Source organism: Leguminivora glycinivorella, chromosome 12 (assembly GCF_023078275.1).
Source record: "Leguminivora glycinivorella isolate SPB_JAAS2020 chromosome 12, LegGlyc_1.1, whole genome shotgun sequence".
NCBI lineage: Eukaryota > Metazoa > Arthropoda > Insecta > Lepidoptera > Tortricidae > Leguminivora > Leguminivora glycinivorella.
This window is the reverse complement of record NC_062982.1, coordinates 18,339,764-18,360,318: the sequence shown is the minus strand read 5'-3', so window position 1 is coordinate 18,360,318 and position 20,555 is coordinate 18,339,764. Positions and strand designations below refer to the sequence as shown.

At 40.4% G+C, this 20,555-nt stretch overlaps 3 protein-coding genes across 3 annotated transcripts; 1 reads left to right on the top strand and 2 right to left on the bottom strand.

The window, feature by feature from the left end:
* Positions 1-288: 288 nt before the first annotated feature.
* Positions 289-3,861, bottom strand: LOC125231762 (mitotic checkpoint protein BUB3). Its single transcript, XM_048137333.1, is given in 7 exon segments — positions 289-862; positions 865-881; positions 1,418-1,550; positions 1,971-2,082; positions 2,521-2,679; positions 2,929-3,153; positions 3,470-3,861. Coding segments are annotated over 7 exon segments (996 nt in total). The 5' UTR covers positions 3,683-3,861; the 3' UTR covers positions 289-725.
* A 458-nt stretch (positions 3,862-4,319) lies between these two features.
* On the top strand, positions 4,320-17,182 carry LOC125231560 (brefeldin A-inhibited guanine nucleotide-exchange protein 1). Its single transcript, XM_048137017.1, is given in 5 exon segments — positions 4,320-4,696; positions 5,178-8,342; positions 8,345-9,874; positions 9,877-10,022; positions 16,165-17,182. Coding segments are annotated over 5 exon segments (5,109 nt in total). The 5' UTR covers positions 4,320-4,572; the 3' UTR covers positions 16,309-17,182.
* On the bottom strand, positions 16,822-19,876 carry LOC125231561 (actin-related protein 2/3 complex subunit 1A-B). The gene is made up of 3 exons (XM_048137018.1): positions 19,641-19,876; positions 19,481-19,562; positions 16,822-18,245 (listed from the first exon to the last, which is right to left on the bottom strand). Exons 2-3 carry the CDS (start codon positions 19,551-19,553, stop codon positions 17,194-17,196), a joined length of 1,125 nt encoding a protein of 374 aa, XP_047992975.1. The 5' UTR covers positions 19,554-19,562; positions 19,641-19,876; the 3' UTR covers positions 16,822-17,193.
* Positions 19,877-20,555: the final 679 nt, after the last annotated feature.

Genomic DNA, 20,555 nt, shown 5'->3' with positions numbered 1-20,555 from the left:
GGCACATTGCTTGCTATGTTGTTGCTGTTACATATTAGTCAGGCGCTTGAAACATATCATTTCTGTTTTATCAGGGGCGGCTGACTCCACGTTTCTTTCATACATTCCGGGGGCCGCGAGTTCGCGGCCCATAAAGTTTGACGACCTTCTCGCTGCGCAATAGAAGTCAATGTCGCATGCAGTCCGTTGACATTGAACTTTCTGTGCTTGTACTTTTATATATTCTGTGGTTTTAGACAGGTTATTTTGGTTAAAAGCATTTTTTGGGAAACAGGAAAACACTAGACAATTATGAAACTTAAATTTATTCGTCACTTATAGTAAATAATAGCTAACTTAACACATTTTTTCTACTGCCCGATAGTAAAATATGTCCGGTATTCAGAACATACCTAGTCAAATTACAGGTTAAGAAACCTATTTAAGAATTCTTCCCATTCGGACATCTTTTTTGTAACGAATGTTCATGCTAGACCGAGCCGGGCTACGGTTTATAGTTTTTAATTTTATGTAATTAATAACGAGTAATCTCGTGATTATTTACATTAATAAATTTGTTTTGGGAGGGAAAGGGAGTCATCTTTATAGAAACTTAAGTAATTTTAACGCTACACCTGATGTAAATGGTATGACAGAACGTATCAACCGAGGTCGATAGAAAACAATTGACGAAGAGTAGAAAATCTGAAACAATAGACTATCGGGGCGGGCTACAGTAATCCTTCTCATTTGGGCTTGGTCTCCTGGTCGGTGACGTATCGGATGTAGATGGTGTCCTCGGGCTTGGGGTCCTCCTGCTGCGACTCGTCCAGCTGCGAGCACGCGATGGCCAGCGCGGACCCGTCCGCCGAGAATGAGAGGAAGACACAGCCGTGTTGTATCTGGAAGACATATTCATATTGCTATCTCTTTTTCGAAAAAGGCTTATAATAACTCCTATACACTCCTCCAAAAACCGGTTTATCCTGATATCACCCCAGCTATATTCTAGGACAGCATCATTTATAATTATAATGTACGACGACGAGTGAAGCGAGGAGCGTTGCGAGTCCGATTATTACACACACTCAATCTGCTACTAATAAACATCTCTGTCTCTCACTCATTGTTCTGAACTTACGACCTAGGATTTGGAGTCACAAATAGGGTACAGGCTAAATTGACAAAGCCTCCTCTTGTAGACCCATCTCACCGATCTATGTCTGTCTATCTATCTGTTTGTATGTCACATTCTACGAGGTTTTTTTTTTCTTTATTATGCGTGGTCAGATAAAAGGATGCAAACTTACCTAAGGAGTTGACAGAGCCTCTTTTAGAAGCCGTCCCACTGGTCTAGTTCTGTCTGTATGTCCCACAGCGTAGTCTTTTCCCTCTATTGTATGTGGCTGTGTCTAACCTTAGCCAGTTTTTGACTTACCTGTGGAACTGACAGAGCCTCTTCTTGTTGAAGCCGTCCCAGATGTTAACATATCCGTCAGAGCCACCGGTCGCGAATGTGTTGTACACGGAGTGGAAGCTGATGGCATTAACTGGGTAAATCTTTTCTAAACCTGGAACAGACGCTTTTATTTCAACGCAACACTGGACACGGAAGCATGCAGTGTGTAGAGTCATACCAAGCTAAGTTGGCAACGATATTGATACCCCTCCTGTTAAGTAAATTTTAATGTAAAGAGTGTTCTATGGAAAAGAATGTTGTTGTGTGGTTGCCATCCACACTTCTAAGGCGCAAAAGCGGTATTAACAGACTGACTTGTCTATAAAAATATGGTTTCCAACTGTCACTTTATGGCGGTAGGTTAGTCTCCTGGGTGCTAACACTATTAGGGTCTCGCGAGCGTAGCGTCGGGCCAGCTGTATGGCAAGGCCTGACGCTGCGTCGGCGCGACGTCGACGCGACGTCTTTTTTCATACAGTTGGCCCGACGCTACGCTCGCGAGACGCTAGATGTGGGGGACCCTTATACCCACCTCCATCCTTGATCCGGTGACATTTGAAGGCATATTTCTTTTTCTGGACCTCTGGATTGCTATCCAGGTATTCCACCGCCACACGACCCTCGATAGAACTTAGAACGTAACCCTGAAAATATTAACTATTAGTATATCAAAATGAAATTTTTTTCACTTGAGTGTGTTTTGTTTTCCAAATGTTCACACAGAAAGCTAACTATTTGCGATCAACTTCACATCTGCATGGTAACCCCTAACCACGTCCTTAGGTTTTTTATGTTATAATTCAAATATCCAAGTGATAAAGGAATTTGGATATTTGGGGTTATTCCAAGAATGAGCCTACATACATTTCTTGAAACGTAGATAGCAATCACTTAGCAATCAGGAAAAGTAGTAGTTAACACTTTATTGCACAGAACAAATTACAAGTACAATGAATAATTATAATGGTTATGTACAAAGGCGAGCTTATCCCGGGAAAAGTAATAAGACTATACTGGGATTACTTCAATTTCCTCCCAATGTCTTTGATCACTGATAATTGAGTGAATAAATATTAGCATACCTGTTTGTTGGGGAAGACTCGGATGCATCTTGTCTGATATTTCAGCGAGGACTCACGTCGCTGGTTCACATGCCCCATGTTACGGACATCCCACACGAAGATCTTGCGGCCAGATGTGCCCACTACAAACTTCTCGCCAACTATGCTCATGGTGTAGACCTGAAAGTTTATAAAGAAGGTACACTATAATGCAGAATTTCTGAAACTATTGGTTGCAAGCGAATATTAATTTTGTCATGACTGCACTAGGAAATCTGAGCTCTAAGATAAATATTATGTAGAAATTTTTGTAGCTTTATACTTTAACTTTATTGATGACACACCCATCAATGCACAAAGGTAGAGGTACATATTGGCCTGAAGCTAAGTAGATAAAATAAAAACAAAAACAAGCAAAACACCAATTACCCTTTCATTTCCTTGATTATATGTCCCAACACAATTTGGTACTCTGCTGTCCCACATTTTAACAGTGCCATCCCAACTGCCCGTCAAAACAGCATTGACTTCATTAGCATACTCCACACAGCGGATAGCACCCTTGTGCTCACCGAGGCTTGTTTCTGAGCCTGCATTGAGATCATACATCTTGAGTGTCTGGTCAAGCCCTCCACTGTATGAGTGGACAGCATCCTGTAAAAATTGATTGTTTTTTATTATTATGATCTCTGTTATAGAGAAAAAATCTAGACACATTTATGAAATGGTAAAAAAAAACAACAGCACTTTAATTGCATTCAAAATATTTGCAAAATGTATTAGTTAAAAAATATACATTTTTATGTATTGAAAAAATACCACGACCTACTTTACAAAAACATTTAGGTTATAATTTCAGCCAAGGCAGTGATTTAATGTAATTTTGATTTTATCTTACAAAAACCTACAGCCTACTTAAAACAATATTAATTTTATACCGGACAGAGAAGAAATAATAGATTGTTCTCACCCTAAAGCAGACGTCCAAAACGGGAAGCTCATGGCTGTATTTATGCCGCTCAACATTCCCGCTAACATCGTACAGCCTCACGGAACAGTCCCATGATGACACCAAAAGGAACTGGTTGGACTTAGGGGCAAATTTAACGCTCGATATCACGTCTTCAGGTAGACTTTTCAATTTAAATTCGGTGCGGGATTCCGCGACCCGCGTCACTGTCATTGTGGAAGCAATTTTGTTAGGTTTGTCTAGTAACTTTGATTAATATGAATTGTCCGTTCTGTTGAAAAGGGCGAAGTTACTTATTACAAGCGATAAATGCCAATACCGGTGCTGAAAAGCTAAAACAATAAAGAAATCAACGAAATCACGAAGCTTGGCTCGGTAGCGACTTGAGTGACGTTTAGTTTCGTTTTGTTAAGTCGCTGTTTTAATGTTGTATGCGTAAGGCTACTGTATTAAAATATTTTTGTAATATTTTTAGATATTTATTAACTACTCTGTTTAGTACAAAAGTACGTTATTATATCCTATCAGCCTATCAGCCTATTTTTCCATTAGTATTCTCTTTCTTATATTTTTTATAATACAAGTTTAATTTTTTTTATGAGAAATTTGGGAAACAAAACGCTAGCCAACAAAGTAGTTGTATCGCAGCGTTCACATTAATTTATATTTTGTACATTGGAATTATTTTACTTGAACGTAATGAAAATAAGTTCATAAAAAACCTCAAAAGATAATTTTTAAATAAACAAGATGCAGTCATCTGTTTAACAATTATATTGAACATTGGTTCTTAAGTTATCTACTATAATTAAATGTCGATAAACACATATAACCTGAACGCAACTTTATTGACTTGACATGTTTGTGATGAGGTGTGAATCGTACTGTGGAATCGTAGATTCCGTCTCGAAATGATTTTAAGTAAATCAGTTGTTGCATAAAGTTTTGTGATGTTACATTTGTGTTACCTTAACTCATGCGAATAAATTTACGAACACGATACAATAGTGCCTGTTTAGAGTTATGTAAATATCAACAGAATCACCGCACACCACAGTCGATTCCAGTGGGAACGAATGGAGTGACTTCCAAATAAAATAACGATGCAAACCAACCTGAAAACTAAAGAAATGTTTATAGTACGAGCTTTAGAGAAAATATTAGCCGATAAGGACATAAAGAGGTCCTATCACAGCCAGCTAAAGAAGTCCTGTGAAGTGGCTTTAGGTAAGTATCGAATTGTCACTTGTCGAACCCGTATCAGATTGTTGTATAGAGACGGGCATTTTATTTTTACTAATTAGATTAGCACAATATATTCACTTGAGGAATTTTAATGGTGTAATTAGTTAGTAAATGTATTACAACCTTGGGAGTGAAAGTGGTGGGAGGTACCTGCTTGCCTTATCAAAGTCATTGGAATATAATCTAACTACTACTTATGTTCGAACCACTTCAATATGCGATGCTCATTAAGTGTAGACTTATTCAAATTGGTTTATAATGGCTTATGTTTTTTTGTACTAAACTGTCTGTAGTAAGATAATTAGTAAACAACTAAACATTGTATGAAGTCATGTCACTGCTAAGATGCCTCTAAATATGTACAACTGTGTGTTCAAATCATTATAGCACTGCATGAATTATTGAACAAACACAGGATGTGTCATGATTGTTTAACTGTACACATGCATTTGTTTTGTTACAGAGGAAATCAAAACAGAATTAAAAAATGGAGGTCAACCAGAAACTACTGAGAGTCCCACATCAGGTACACTCCCATTGCCCAAAAATGATGCATCTAACATCATTACAGCTGAAAAATACTTCTTACCGTTTGAACTGGCCTGCCAGAGCAAAGCATCCAGGATAGTGGTCACAGCTCTTGACTGTCTACAGAAACTAATAGCTTATGGGCATCTTACGGGTAATGTTCCAGATTCTACAACACCAAGAAAGTTGTTAATTGACCGCATAGTAGAGACAATCTGTGGCTGCTTCACTGGCCCGCAAACTGATGAGGGAGTTCAACTTCAAATCATTAAAGCTCTCCTCACCGTCATCACAAGCCAGCATGTAGAGGTTCATGAAGGCACGGTCCTCCTGGCTGTCCGAACCTGTTATAATATTTATTTAGCAAGTAAGAATCTTATTAATCAAACTACGGCGCGCGCGACCCTCACACAAATGCTTAATGTCATATTTACTAAAATGGAAAACCAGGCTCTTGAAACGGAAACTACTGAAGTACACCATAAAATACCCAATGGCAATATTGTAACTGATGACCAATCAAATCACATCAGTGAAGAAAATAAGAGTATTACACCAGGCCCTAGTGATAGTATGGATGATATTTTAGAAGCCAAGATCATTGCTAAGCAAATTGTGGACTCAGTCATTGACAATGCTGTAACAATAGCATTCAAAAAATCAGCTGAAGATATCAGTCAAAATGGTCAAGAAAATAATGAGAATCTAGATTCTCAAGACAGTGGCAGTGTATCCCACGAAAGTAATGGTCAAGCACCAACAGAATCTTCAATGACAAGAATACCATCCCAAGAAAGTGTGGATGTTGCTTCAGAAAATGATAATTCAGTTACAGCTAAGTTTACACACATCCTACAAAAAGATGCATTCCTAGTTTTCAGAGCTCTTTGCAAATTGTCCATGAAACCCCTGCCTGAAGGCACTCCTGATCCTAAATCACATGAATTGAGATCTAAAATTCTTTCTCTTCACCTCCTACTATCTATCCTTCAAAATGCTGGTCCAGTATTCAGAAACAATGAAATGTTTATCACTGCTATAAAACAGTATCTTTGTGTAGCTCTGTCTAAAAACGGAGTGAGCTCTGTACCTGAAGTATTTGAACTGTCTTTGGCTATTTTCTTGGCCCTACTCCAGAATTTCAAGGTACATCTAAAGAAGCAAATTGAAGTATTTTTCAAGGAGATCTTTATGAATATTTTGGAAACATCCAGTTCGTCTTTCGAACACAAATGGATGGTAATCCAAGCTCTGACGAGAATTTGTGGCGACGCGCAGAGTGTTGTAGACATATACGTCAACTATGACTGCGATTTATCGGCCGCTAACTTATTCCAAAGACTAGTCAACGATGTCTCAAAGATAGCCCAAGGGAGACAAGCTCTAGAGTTAGGAGCAACACCTAATCAGGAGAAATCGATGCGTATCCGAGGATTGGAATGCCTCGTTTCAATTCTAAAATGTATGGTAGAGTGGAGTAAAGAGCTCTACATTAACCCAAATCTTCAAACAACATTGGGCGAAAAACCAGTAAAAGAAGACCCAGACCATCACAGCATCAAGTCACATGGAGGTTCTAGTCTTAGCTTGGTCTCAACAGGATCAAGCAATGTTGGAAACAGGGAGACCTTGGATTCCCCTGAACAGTTTGAAGTTTTAAAACAACAGAAGGAAGTTTGGGAAACGGGCATAGACTTGTTTAATCGAAAACCGAAAAAGGGCGTAGCTTTCCTTCAAGAACAAACTTTGTTAGGAACCTCTACAAAAGAAATAGCAGAGTGGCTGCTAACGGACGAGCGCCTTGATAAAACATTCATTGGAGAATTTTTAGGTGAAAACGACGATCATTCCAAAGAAGTTATGTACGCTTACGTTGATTCCATGAATTTCTCAAACATGGATATTGTGGCAGCTCTTCGTCATTTCCTAGAAGGATTCCGACTTCCTGGCGAAGCCCAGAAAATCGACAGGCTAATGGAAAAATTCGCATCACGCTATTGTGAATGCAACCCAAGCAACACTTTGTTCACAAGCGCGGACACAGTTTACGTACTCGCGTTTTCCATTATAATGCTAACAACTGATTTGCACTCGCCGCAAGTAAAGAATAAAATGACAAAGGAACAATACATCAAACTGAATAGCGGTATAAGTGACAATAATGACTTGCCGCGTGAATACCTGTCGCAGATTTACGACGAAATAGCTGGCCATGAAATTAAAATGAAGAACACATCTAAACCGGGCAAGCACATGATCGCTAATGAAAAGAAACGCAAGTTTATTTGGAACATGGAGATGGAGCAAATTTCCACGGCCGCTAAGAATTTGATGGAGTCTGTTTCTCACGTCCAGACACCGTTTACGACAGCGAAGCACGTCGAGCATGTTCGACCAATGTTCAAAATGGCCTGGACTCCTTTCCTGGCCGCTTTTTCAGTGGGACTCCAGGATTGTGACGATCCAGAAATTGCCTCCCTATGTTTGGATGGTATCCGCTGTGCCATTCGCATAGCCTGCATTTTCCACATGTCTTTAGAAAGAGACGCTTACGTGCAAGCTTTAGCACGATTCACATTACTGACTGCTAACTCACCAATCACAGAAATGAAAGCCAAGAACATTGACACCATAAAGACATTGATTACAGTCGCGCACACTGACGGAAACTACTTAGGGTCGAGTTGGTTGGATGTCGTCAAATGCATCTCACAGTTGGAATTAGCGCAGTTCATAGGCACAGGAGTGCGGCCTCAATTTTTGTCCAGCTCTGGTATTAAACCACAACCTGATTCTCTAAAATTCGGCCTTATGTCTTCTTTGGATCCGAGTGTAAAAGAACACATTGGAGAAACAAGCTCACAGAGTGTCGTGGTCGCAGTTGACAGAATATTTACTGGATCTACGAGGCTCGATGGAGATGCCATCGTTGACTTCGTTAAAGCACTCTGTCAAGTGTCATTAGACGAATTGAGCCACCCAACAAACCCTCGAATGTTCTCCCTCCAGAAAATTGTCGAGATCTCGTACTACAACATGGGCAGAATCAGGTTGCAATGGTCTCGTATTTGGCAAGTGTTGGGCGACCACTTCAATAAAGTAGGTGCAGTAGCAACGAAGATATTTCCTTCTTCGCAGTAGATTCCCTAAGGCAACTGTCCATGAAGTTCATAGAAAAAGGCGAATTCGCCAATTTTAAATTCCAGAAGGACTTCTTAAGACCGTTCGAACATATTATGAAGAAAAATAATTCACCAACTATAAGAGACATGGTAGTCCGCTGCATCGCCCAAATGGTAAACTCCCAAGCTCCCAACATCAAATCAGGTTGGAAGAACATTTTCTCAGTATTCCATTTAGCCGCAAGCGATCAAGACGAAGCGATAGTTGACTTAGCATTCCAAACTACAGGAAAAATTATAACTGAGCTCTATGAAAAGCAGTTCTCAGCTATGATAGATTCATTCCAAGACGCAGTGAAGTGTCTGTCAGAATTCGCTTGCAATGCTAAATTCCCTGACACGTCCATGGAGGCTATAAGACTTGTAAGATCGTGCGCGACGGCAGTTGGAGCATCTCCACATCTTTTTGCAGAGCACGCAGGTCTTGAAGGCGAACAAGGAGCGCCAGAAGAAGATAGAGTTTGGCTCCGCGGTTGGTTCCCGCTATTGTTCTCCCTTTCCTGCGTAGTCAGTCGCTGCAAACTAGACGTCCGCACGCGAGGCCTCACCGTCCTCTTTGAAATCATCAAAACCCACGGGGAATCATTCCGTCCGCATTGGTGGAGAGACTTATTTAACATTTTGTTCCGAATATTCGATAACATGAAGCTGCCCGAACACCAGTTGGAAAAGAACGAGTGGATGACGACGACATGCAATCACGCGTTATACGCTATTGTAGATGTGTTCACACAATACTTTGACGTTCTCGGATCGTTGTTACTCGAGCAGCTATACGCTCAGCTTCATTGGTGTGTGCAACAAGACAACGAGCAACTCGCTCGTTCAGGAACCAACTGTTTAGAAAACCTAGTGATCTCCAATGGAACAAAATTCGACGACGCAACTTGGAGCAATACCTGCCAGATTATGTTGGATATTTTCAACAGCACGCTTCCCTCGGCACTGTTAACGTGGAAACCTGAAGAGGAAGATGAGGCACCCGCGCGCGGAATCCTTAAAAAGCCTCAAGCGGACGACGCGCGTTCCAGCAACCGCGTATTCAACAGTCTTTTGATCAAATGTGTGGTCCAACTTGAGCTAATCCAGACCATAGACAATATTGTCTTCTATCCTGCAACATCTCGGAAAGAAGACGCAGAAACGCTGGCGTTAGCTGCAGCAGAATTAACCGGTGGAGCGCCAGGCAGTGGGCAAGATTGCCAACGAGAAGAGCAAGGAATGTACAGACTTTTGAGTTCTCCGCATTTACTACGACTAGTCGAATGCCTGTTATGCAGCCATCGTTTCGCAAAGACGTTTAACACGAACAATGCTCAGCGCAACGTTCTCTGGAAAGCGAACTTTAAGGGTTCAGTTAAACCTAATATGCTGAAGCAGGAGACGCAGTCTTTGGCCTGTGCTTTGAGGGTGTTGTTCAAGATGCACGGAGACGAGTCGAGACGAGCGCACGCGGGCCTGTGCAGGCGCTGCTGTTGTCTGTGTGCTGTGAGGCTCTGGAGTACTTCGCGGCGCTGCAGCACGAGGCACATCGCGACGCGTGGACTTCTATACTGCTGCTAATACTGACGAGAATACTGAAGATGCCTGATGAAAGAGTAAGTACTTTTCAGTTTACTTAATAAAATTAAGGCTTTTCGAAGCTACAGTGTAACCAAAGTGACCAACCAATTAAGTCAGATTAACAGTCATGTTTAATTACATGTTCTTATAATACATAACTCGTTATTTTCAAATCTAATTCAAATTATTTCTAGGTATTTTATTATAGTCGTAAGACGAAGTGGCATATCTAACCAAGTTTAACTATTAGATAATTAAGGCTATCTCTGGCTTATCCCATATCAGAATCAGAATCAGAATATTTATTGGTAAAAACAATTTTACATGTCAACATCTTAGAACAAGGTAGATATTATTAAATATTTACACATTATATAAGTAATTATTATGTATCAGAAGGTACAGTGATTTTATTATTATTATTTTATACCTACTTATGTGGATCAATGAATTCCTGATATGTATTCGTCAATCGAGTAGTAAGCCATCTTTATTAAGAAAAGTTTTAATTTATTTTTGAATACTGTGTCACTGGCTGAGTTGACAACATCGACTGGAAGCGCGTTATAAATCCTAGGGCCTAGCACAGTAAGTGACTTACGAGCCTTTGAGAGTCTCCTCGTCGGAACAAGTAACAGGTGCTGGCCTCGCGTGCTCCTCCCGGGGGCGTGGTGATGCGCACGGGTCGGGAACGCGCTGAGGTTGTGCCTCACGTGCAGAGCGGCCTCAAGAATAAACACGCACGGCAGAGTGAGTATTCTCAACTCTCTGAACAAGGTCTGAGCAGGATGGTCATGCGGTTTATTTGCAATTATTCGGATTGCCTTTTTTTGGATTATAAATAATCTGTCGCGATCCGCTGCGCTAGCCCAGAGGTCTATTCCATAAATAAGTATGGAGTGAAAGTTACCGTAGTATGCTTTCCTCATGTTTTCACGTGATAAGGTGGGAGCTAGTCGTGAGAGGGCATATGCCGCCGAGCTCAGCTTGGCGCAGGTGGCATCAATGTGGGGTGACCACGTGAGGCCGGCATCAATCTTGAATCCAAGGTATTTGGCGTGGTCAACCTGTGGTACAACTTTTTTATCTGATACTATGTTGAGTTTATCACTATTTGTGTTGCGGAGTTGAAAATGAATCAGATTCGTTTTTTCAACGTTAAGAAGCATACCGTTTGCTTTGAACCAAGACGACATTTTTTCTATTGCCTGGTTCAATTTAGTTTGTAAGTTTGATACACTGTCGGCATTTACTATGATACAGGTATCATCAGCGAACATTACGTATTCAGGGTCGGAGCAAGCTGCCGTGATGTCGTTTACCAGTAAAAGAAACAGGTAGTTGCCCATCGTCGATCCCTGAGGAACCGCAGAACCAGCCATCGATTCAACGCTCGACCTTGAGTTTAATACGAACGTGCATTGTTTTCGGTTTGACAGGAACGATGCTACCGTTTTATGAAAGTTGCCTACCACACCGTATCGCGCCAATTTTTCGAGCAGTAGTGAATGGTCAACCAGCTCGAAAGCGCGCGACAAGTCGCAGAATATCGCTGCGACTTGTCGCCCGCATTCGAGGTGCGACAAAACCCGCGCGACGACTTCGCGCGCCGCGTGTACCGTGGATCGCCCAGGCTGGTAAGCATATTGCTGGACGTTCAATATTTTATTTGACGTTAGGTGGTCAATTATCCTTTTACTTAGCAACCGCTCAAAGACCTTGGAGACAATCGGTATTAAGGATATAGGTCTGTAATATTTTGGTAGGTCCATTTCACCCTTACCCTTGTAGATGGGCTGTACCCTTGTAATTTTTAAGGAATCAGGATATTCTCCCAGTTCTATACATCCGTTAAACAATTTTAGCAACAGAGATACGACAATCGGTGGCAGATAGTCAAGAGTACGTGTCGACATATCATTAATATCCTTCGAGTCTTTTGCTTTTATAGAGTGAATAGTTTTTATAATTTCGTCCAGAGTGAAGGGTTGAACCTGGAATGTAAACGATTTACCAGAAAGATATTGTTCCAAATATGCGAGCGCATCATTAATACACGGACCACTGTTGTTATCAGTGGCCGTGACGTAATAGTGGTTCAGCTGATTTGCGGCGGCGGTGGCGCGCGCGGCGGGGCAGTCGCCAGGGGACCGCTTGACGAGTACGTCGAGTGCCGTATTTCCCGTTTTATTGTTTTTGCAAGTCTCAGATGCAACGACTCGCCATATACTACGACGAATGTCATCTGTATTGGAGATAATGTTGTTTATAAAGTCGGTTCTAGTCTGCTTTACTGCGGTTGTGTAACACGCCTCCAGGTGCAATAATTTGGAAAATAACTCGGGAGTAGCTAAACTTTGCGACAACGTTGTTTTTAGTGAGTTAATTTGATTGCGCAATTCGCGTACAAGTCCGTTGACCCACATATTTACATGTTTTTTTACAGGGTGTTTTTTTAATGGAAAGTGTATTGTAAAGTAATGTTTAATTACATTTAAGACGGATTCTATCTGTTGACTAGGTAAAGACCATTTATTGAGTACATACGTCCAGTCATGATCATTTAGGCTACGAGTGAAATTATTTACATTTGTTCTCGAAAATAATCGCTTTGTGATATGACTACATTTCATGTTACATTTGCTGATTTTACACACTATACCTGTGCATAAATGGTCAGATAGATTCATGTCGGTACACAGGGTTTCTCTTATCTCTGACGCAGACAAATTAGTATAGATATGATCAATACAGGTTTTGGTTACATCGGTAATTCTAGTCGGTAATTTAATTAATTGTTTTAAACCATATTGTTTTAAGGTGTTAATTAAAGTCTTTGTATTCTTATCCTTAGATAAATAATCAATGTTTACATCTCCGGTTATTATCACTTTATATCTTTTTAAGGATTCTAGGTTACATAACGTGTGTAATTTCGAGAAAAATAGTAATACGTCACCACTCGGGGGTCTGTAGACGCAAACGACGATTAGGTCCAAACCGACACATTCGATTCCACAGATTTCAAAGTGGTCCTCCACGGCCAAGTTAGAGATTTCTTGACGATCAATAGCAGTGATGTCATTCTTCACATAAATGCAGGCACCTCCACCCTGGCGTGAGGATCTCGAGTACTGTGCACGAAGATTGTAGTCTAGAATGTTGACGGAAGTGATGTGATCTGACTTAAGCCAGTGTTCAGTGAGGCACACTACGTCTATAGGATGTCGTAATTGCAACTCGCATTCTAGTTTATACGTTTTATTTTGTAGGCGATTAATATTCTGGTGCAGAATAGTTATTTGAGTGTATAGTCGCTCGGCTTGCTCGGGTTCAGGGTCGGCTGTGGCTGGGAGACCTGGTCTCCCTGGGTCGGAGAAACGGCTGCCATATAGATACACTAGTGTTTATCGGCCAGGCAGATGTCGAAAGAAAGTCGTCGTATACACTATTTGGTATGCCAATTTTAAACGAGTTGTATGAGTCGTGTTTCGAAGGTATTTTTTCCACGGTGTATTTGTAGCCATCCTTTATGCTTTTTAAATGACCTATTAAACTTTCGGGTGTTGTGTCTGTTTTAAAAAAGCATCCGTGTAGATATTTCAAGGTATCAACTCCGCTAATTGATGAATTCATAGCGGTTCCTTTTATTGTTGTCGGTTTGTCGATTCGCCGGCGGCGGTTACTGTATTGATTTCTATGAGTTTTTTTATGTTCAAAAACTACTTGATCCTGCGTCGAATTTATTGTCAAGTCAGTGTTTGACTCAAGTTCTTGAGATTCAATTAAGTCACAGTCAGTAATTATCGGAGCATTACTCGTGGCAGTAGTTACGGTTAAGGTCTTTGTTCTTGCGTTATCCGTGGCGGTCGAATTTTGCGGGGAGTCTTGTTTCGCTGGTCGGTGCTTTGGCTCGGTTCGTCGGCTCTGTTTAGTACCTGCAGCCATCTTCTCTTTCGCTCGTACGGCAGTAGCTCTCTTTGCGCGGGGAGATGCATTTGTGGGAGCAGGACGGCCGGTTGGAGTCGATGAGCTTGGCGGTTTTTGGTTGGCTGTAGCAGCAACTGCGCCCGCTGTTAATCCGGTTTGGTTTAACTCTTTCGGTGACCCATCACTTTTCAGATATCTCACGAAGGCGACGGCTTCGTGTCGGCAATCTAAGCATAACATCTTCATTATTGCCTAAAAACGATAAATATTACGTCTGATTTCATCACATGAAGCTTATGTGATTTTATGTTTTAGGGACATTATCCCATTATTTTGTTCTTTGTTCCGTCTTAAACTTTCGAGTTTAATACGGCCAAATCATTTTATAGTGCACATTTATAATCTGCTTATCTTCAGCAAACATTATTAGAGTAGTTTGTCAAAGCGAACTCTACACCACACCAGTTGTGCTTACTAGTCTGACTTCTACAGTTTAAAAGATTGAAGGCGAATCGATATTTTAAGGAAAATCACCTCTTTCATTTACTTGCGGTTATAAACGAATATTGAGGTTAATATCTACCTACTGTATTGTTATCGTTTTCTTTTTTGTTTCCTGATTAAAACCCATAAATATCCTTGACGTAACGTAATGGATGAACTACAATACCTACAATACAACGGAGATGCAAATTTGTTTACAAAACTTAACCACAGACAGTAGGTATAATTGTTACGGCAAAGGCAAAAACCAATGCGGCAGGTTTCGTTACACAAATTACTGTACACATATTAAATTGTGACGCAGTTTGATCAGCAAACAATAAGCCTGGAGATTAAAGCGGAGTGGCTTATTGCAGGGCATCGTTCCGATAAACCAACGCGTCAGTGAATGTTGCATGGTTACAAATGCGGATTGTTTCTTTTTGTTTACCAAACAACACCTTGTTAAGTCTGTTATTAGACCCCATCTGGCATTCCCCGTTAGTATCACTGTCGAGTGAATAGATTTGCGAGATGTCTCCCCGTGATGTCCCTCCGGGACATCACGGCGTCCGATTTGCGGATAGGTTAGAGGATCCCTCTAAAATCCCAATTCTCTTACAAAAACAAAAAAAAGATTTGCGAGATTAGGTACCTACTGTTTTCTTATCGAAATCGTACCTTAAGAACGTCGCTCGCTTACACATGCGCCGGCCACCCCCTCTCAGTTACCTCACAGTTACCGCCTGTCAAAAACGCGAACAGTCGACCTGTCATATTTCACTCATACAAGCATAGTACGCGTTCACCTACACGAGCTTAGAATGTTTGCTAGGAACGCGCCTCTTTCATATATTTTATCGCCAGTGTCCGAGATGTGCTATAAGTATACTGTACATAATATGCGTGTGAGATGGTAGCCGATCGCATTGTGCATGCTTACCCAACTTACTCTCGCTACATCCATGCCTGTCTTTTAAGTTCCGCTCCACTGGCTCGATTAATCAAATGTAATGAACTGTGAATGGAATAAGACGATATTGGAATCCCTGGCCTTGCAATTACCATGAAATTTCACTAGCAAGTTGACAACCAGCATAGCATGAACCTAGAGGTGTTAATATCTAGTACCTATCTACTTAGATTCTGATATTTTTTCAAAGAACCGCTTGTAGAAACCGTTAGGTAAATAAAAAGAGACTAGTAAAATGAAATGATAATATACCTACCGTTATTACTTTCTTATGTAGGTTTCAGAATTATTTTATACTAGCATTTGCCCGCAGCTTTACTCGCGTTAGAAAGAGACAAAAAGTATCCTATGTCACTCTCCATCCCTTCAACTATCTCCAATTCAAAAATCACGACAATTCGTCGCTCCGTTTTACCGTGAAGGACGGACAAACAAACACACACACACTTTCCCGTTTATAATATTATTTTATAATTTCATATAAGTATGTACAATACGTAATCAGTGAGCTCGTTCTACTCTCTTATTACTGCTAGTCAGCCTTAACCTTTAACTCTTCGGTGCTCTGTGAGCACTTTGAATGGGCTGACTCATTACTCTATTTCGAATTATTATTTGCAAAGTATAATTATTTCCACCTATCAGTGAAGAAGATTGAGCAGGAAAGCGGAGCCTGGCGCTAGACCGGGAAAACGCTAGGTTGCAGAATAATAATTTCCACCTATCGTTACATTTGTATGTTGTTTCATGGATATTAGATTAGTCGACATCATAACTGTAACTTATTCCAGTTCGCCGCTCACGTCTCCCGCTACTACCCCCTGCTCTGCGAGGTGACATGCTTCGACGTGAAGCCCGAACTGCGATCCGTGCTGCGACGCGTGTTCCTGCGCATAGGACCCGTGTTCAGCATCACCGAGGCGCGCGCGCAGTAGCTAGTGACATCTAGCGACGAATGACGAAACTAACACGTATATCGCTGGTATTTTGAGAGTAGACGTAATAGTGCTGGAGTCGAAGAAAATCATGCAATGAAAACAAAACGGCCAATGCCATCTAGTGCTGTAATTGCAAATGCATGGTAATTTCATGACTTGCACGTGTATACTCTCTGCTTTCAATTATCATAAGTGTTATTTGTAGCAAATATGAGAGGAAAGAAGTAACCAGCGATAAACGTCGTGATGATGTAAGAATTGTAAGATATCATAAACAACAGATGAGATTTTTTTAGTGACTCGTTATTTATTATAGAATTTTAAACCTTATTTGGAGTAACGTTTTTTAAATGGGTACCAATAATCTTGAAATTTGAAGGAAATTTGGCTTAAGTATATTTATTACTTTATTTCTGCTGTTTATGATATCTGTGACGAAAGCAGTTTACGAATGTAAACAAAATGGCCTTATATTTTTGTAGGTTAACTTCGATGTTAAAAATAATACTGTTTCGTTGATTCTTAAATTTTAATGTGACATTGACGGTACTTCAGTAGTATTAAAAGTGATCTATTATAAATAGGGAGTAGTCTTATGTCTAATTTATATAAATTATTTCATTGTCGACAGTTAAAAAGTTAAATTGTATTATAGAAGTTGTACCTATAAATTATTGTGTTATTCTGTATATTTGAAAGTTTTTATTGTCTGGGAGCTGAATCCACCGCTGCTTTTCTTTTTTCTGGCTAGACTGATCTGACTGTGATCGTTCGTTCCCACGCTTTTCATGCTATATTATATTTTCTGACGGAGTGATTCAGAGCTCGCACGCGACTATAGTTATTCCTATGAATAAAATTATACATTAATCTGGTGTCGTTTTATTGGATTTTCAGACCCTCAATAGACCTCTCGAGGGAATCCAAGTCCCAGATAACTAGTTGTCCGTCCATGCCGGATGTGCTGAATTTTTTGGCATTAGCCTTTGTGCCCTTGTACAAATTGATGCTAGTTATAGCATTCTGGTGGATAGAGTCTAGGAACGTGTCATTAGTCTCGATCCGGGCCTGCCGGTCAAGACTTTGGAACTTCTTCATGGCCGAAAGTCCCCCAGACTCCTTCCTCTGAGTATTATCCAGCTTGGCAACGAACCTCAATCCGTTTCCATCATGGCAGTAGAGTAGTGGAATGCAGCTGTGGCCTGCCACAACAAGGGAGTTGTTGGTCACCCAGTTGCATCCCAGGAATGGCAGATATTCAGTCTTCAGTTTAATGACTTCCTTCTTCTGATTGGCGTCGGCAACGTTGATCGAGCTGTCATGGCCGACCCAGGCCACTTTGTTACCGTCAGCAGAGAAAGACACGCTATGGACCCAGCCGCCGCCTGAATGAGAATTAGGGAATTCCGCAAGCAGCTGGCCCAACGGGAGCTTAGTTCCCCACACATTTGGTCCAGGCTGGTCTTCAATGTCCTTGATATAAGCTGAGAACACCCTCACCTTAAAATCAGCAGAGCCAGCCACTAACAGCATATTATTTGGATGCCAATCCAGAGTAGTCACGGTAGAGCGAATAGGCTTCTTGATATGCTTAGAGACCCACCAGTTATTCTCCTTTTCGAAGTAACAAATAGAGATCAGGCGGGCGCCAGATCCGACAGCAAACTTGTTTTCCATTGGTGACCATTTCACGCAAGTGGCAGCTCGGTTGATGCGAAGAAGTACTAAAGTGGTGGTCCACTTGCCATCTTCGCCCTGGGTCCAGACATAAGCGTTGCGATCGACAGAGCAGGTGACAATGCGGTTGGTGTTGGGCGCCCAGTCAATGCCCATGACCCTCAGGTCATGTTCGGCGAGATTGTTGGTTTGCTTCCAATCATTGCCCTCCTTTTGGTAGATATGGACCTCATTGTTGTTGGGAGAGAATGCAATTTCTGCAACACAAATAAAAAAACAATAATAAATCCCGCCTAGGTGCATATATTCTTTTCATGGCTTCTGTTTAGCCATTAGAGCGAGGCACGTCGCTAGGCAATGTGCTCGCAAACATCGTGTTTTCCTCGGTCGAGCGACTTTCCTCGGCCGAGTCATGTCTACATTGAGATTGAGGAGGATTTATGCACAATATACAAGTTTTTCTTTATCAAAAACTACAAAACTCTGAAATCTGACCTGCTTGTATTTATTTTAGTTGTAGTTTGACCAACAAGGCATACTGAATGAATAAGTACAGATTACCAACAATTAGAAAAACAGACAACAAAACAAAATTGATTATATGGGTGAAGTAAAATGAGTTTTTGAACAATGTAATTTTCCTCAATCACCCATTGACCATGAAAGCTGTAGAGTTTGAAACATCGGGATGTATTGTAAAATTCACTATGGGCAATATAATTCCATTTCCATAGTTTTATTTCATAAGTTCATAACTATCGCGCTAACTGAAGATAATATTTTGTAAAACTGTCCATGTTTGACAACTTTAATTTTATACAAAGTTTGTTAATTTTTTTTTTAATAAGTTGATTTAACAAGGAAATTGGATGTTTTCCCCCCAATCAGTGTTTATATTCTAAAAAAAGAAAATATGTTATAGGCCGCATTATTATGCATTATAGTCTTATTTATCACAAGCTTATGTGGTGACCTATGTAAATTTAATTATTAGGACAAGCTAAAACTGAACAGTTTTTGTGAGCTGTGAGGAAGGAAAGTCCCAAAATTCTTGTTAGCTAACGGCATGGTTCTTCCTCAATCAAATCAATTACATAAAATTTAAATTAACATTTTATTATTTATTCATTAATTTAATTTAATCTTAATATAAATAATCTTTATTAATTAAACAAACATAAACAGAACTATCTGTAAAGCAAGCCAGGAATACCAGTCCAATGCTGCATTTTTACATAGTTTTACATATCAAGCTCAGACAGATGTCTTATCTTTCCTATGCTATTTCCACATTATTATTCAGTTTTTAGAGCCTCTCCTAACCCACTGCTGAGCAAAGAACTACCACAATTTTGATTTGATTGTTTTTGATTTGAAATGATTTTTTATTTTTATTTGAAATGATTTGTTCATGCATGTGGTGAATTTTCCACTGATCTCTATTGAGAGCAGTGTCCAGCCTCTACTTCAAACAGAATAATATTACACTTACGAGTTCTATCCTTGTTCCATGCATGGCAAGTTATTGGAGCGCATGAGTCACCGAAAGTCAGCGTTTGAGACATCGTAGCGGCCTGCAATGAGAAATGAATGCTTAAATTTTTCGCTATTCACTTCAGATCCAAGCAATGCATAGTTTTCACAACACTTACCTCAACTTTCTACAGGAAACACTGCAGTATCGTCACTCCCGCAAGGGTGTAGTAGAGATAAGAAATTCGTGGACTCTGGGCAGTCAACACGAATTTCCACAAAACTATTTACTAACAGCAACGAAATGGAGTTAATAGACACACGAAATAATGCAGAAAATGCAACAATAATGCGAAATTTTAAAATCTGAATCACCGGACGAAAACACCCAACTCGGCGATTATGACAGCATTGGGCTGTTAGAGATATAAATAAAACCGTCCCAATAGATAAACATAATGAAATTTTTAATAGATGTCAGAACAGCTTTTAACCATAGACAAATGCCGATACTAGACGGTTTTGACATCACTAAAAGTAAAGCCCCCATTCATGAGGATTAGGGCCCGCGCACACGGATGCAACAGTTGCACGGCGACATTTTTTGTCTCTGTCGTCACTCTTGATACGCACGACAGAGACAAAAAATGTCGCCGTGCAACTGTTGCATCCGTGTGCGCGGAGCGTGAATCTTTGAGTCTGTGCTGTGGCAAGCTTTATTAAAAAAAAACATTTGTCAAAAATCAGCGGAGCGGGCATGTAAATTTGGGAAAAGATTGGCGGTTGAGTGTCGATAGCGGGTGGTTGATCGTTAAAAATAATTGTAGTTTTTTGTAGTTTTTGGAAGCGATTCTGATTAAATTGCATTAATTACTGTTGATAATCCATTTTGATAGTGTCTGGCGTAGCGGTAAGTGTTTTGTGTTTGTGATTAGAAGTAGTTTAGTAATCATAGTAATAAGAGGGTAGTTTCGGGTTACCAAATCAGCATCCTCATGGAGGAGGGTGCTGGTTTGGATGATCCTGACGATGAAAATTGTAGCTTAGTGAACTTTAGTAAATTCACTTTGTCCCAACACGAGGATTTTGAAAGG

Coding starts and splice junctions, on each gene's coding strand:
- LOC125231561 (XM_048137018.1), bottom strand. CDS start 19,553: ATGTCTCAAACGCTGACTTTCGGTGACTCATGCGCTCCAATAACTTGC. Junction 18,246..19,480: donor ATGGAACAAGGATAGAACTC/GTAAGTGTAATA, acceptor TTTGTGTTGCAG/AAATTGCATTCTCTCCCAAC.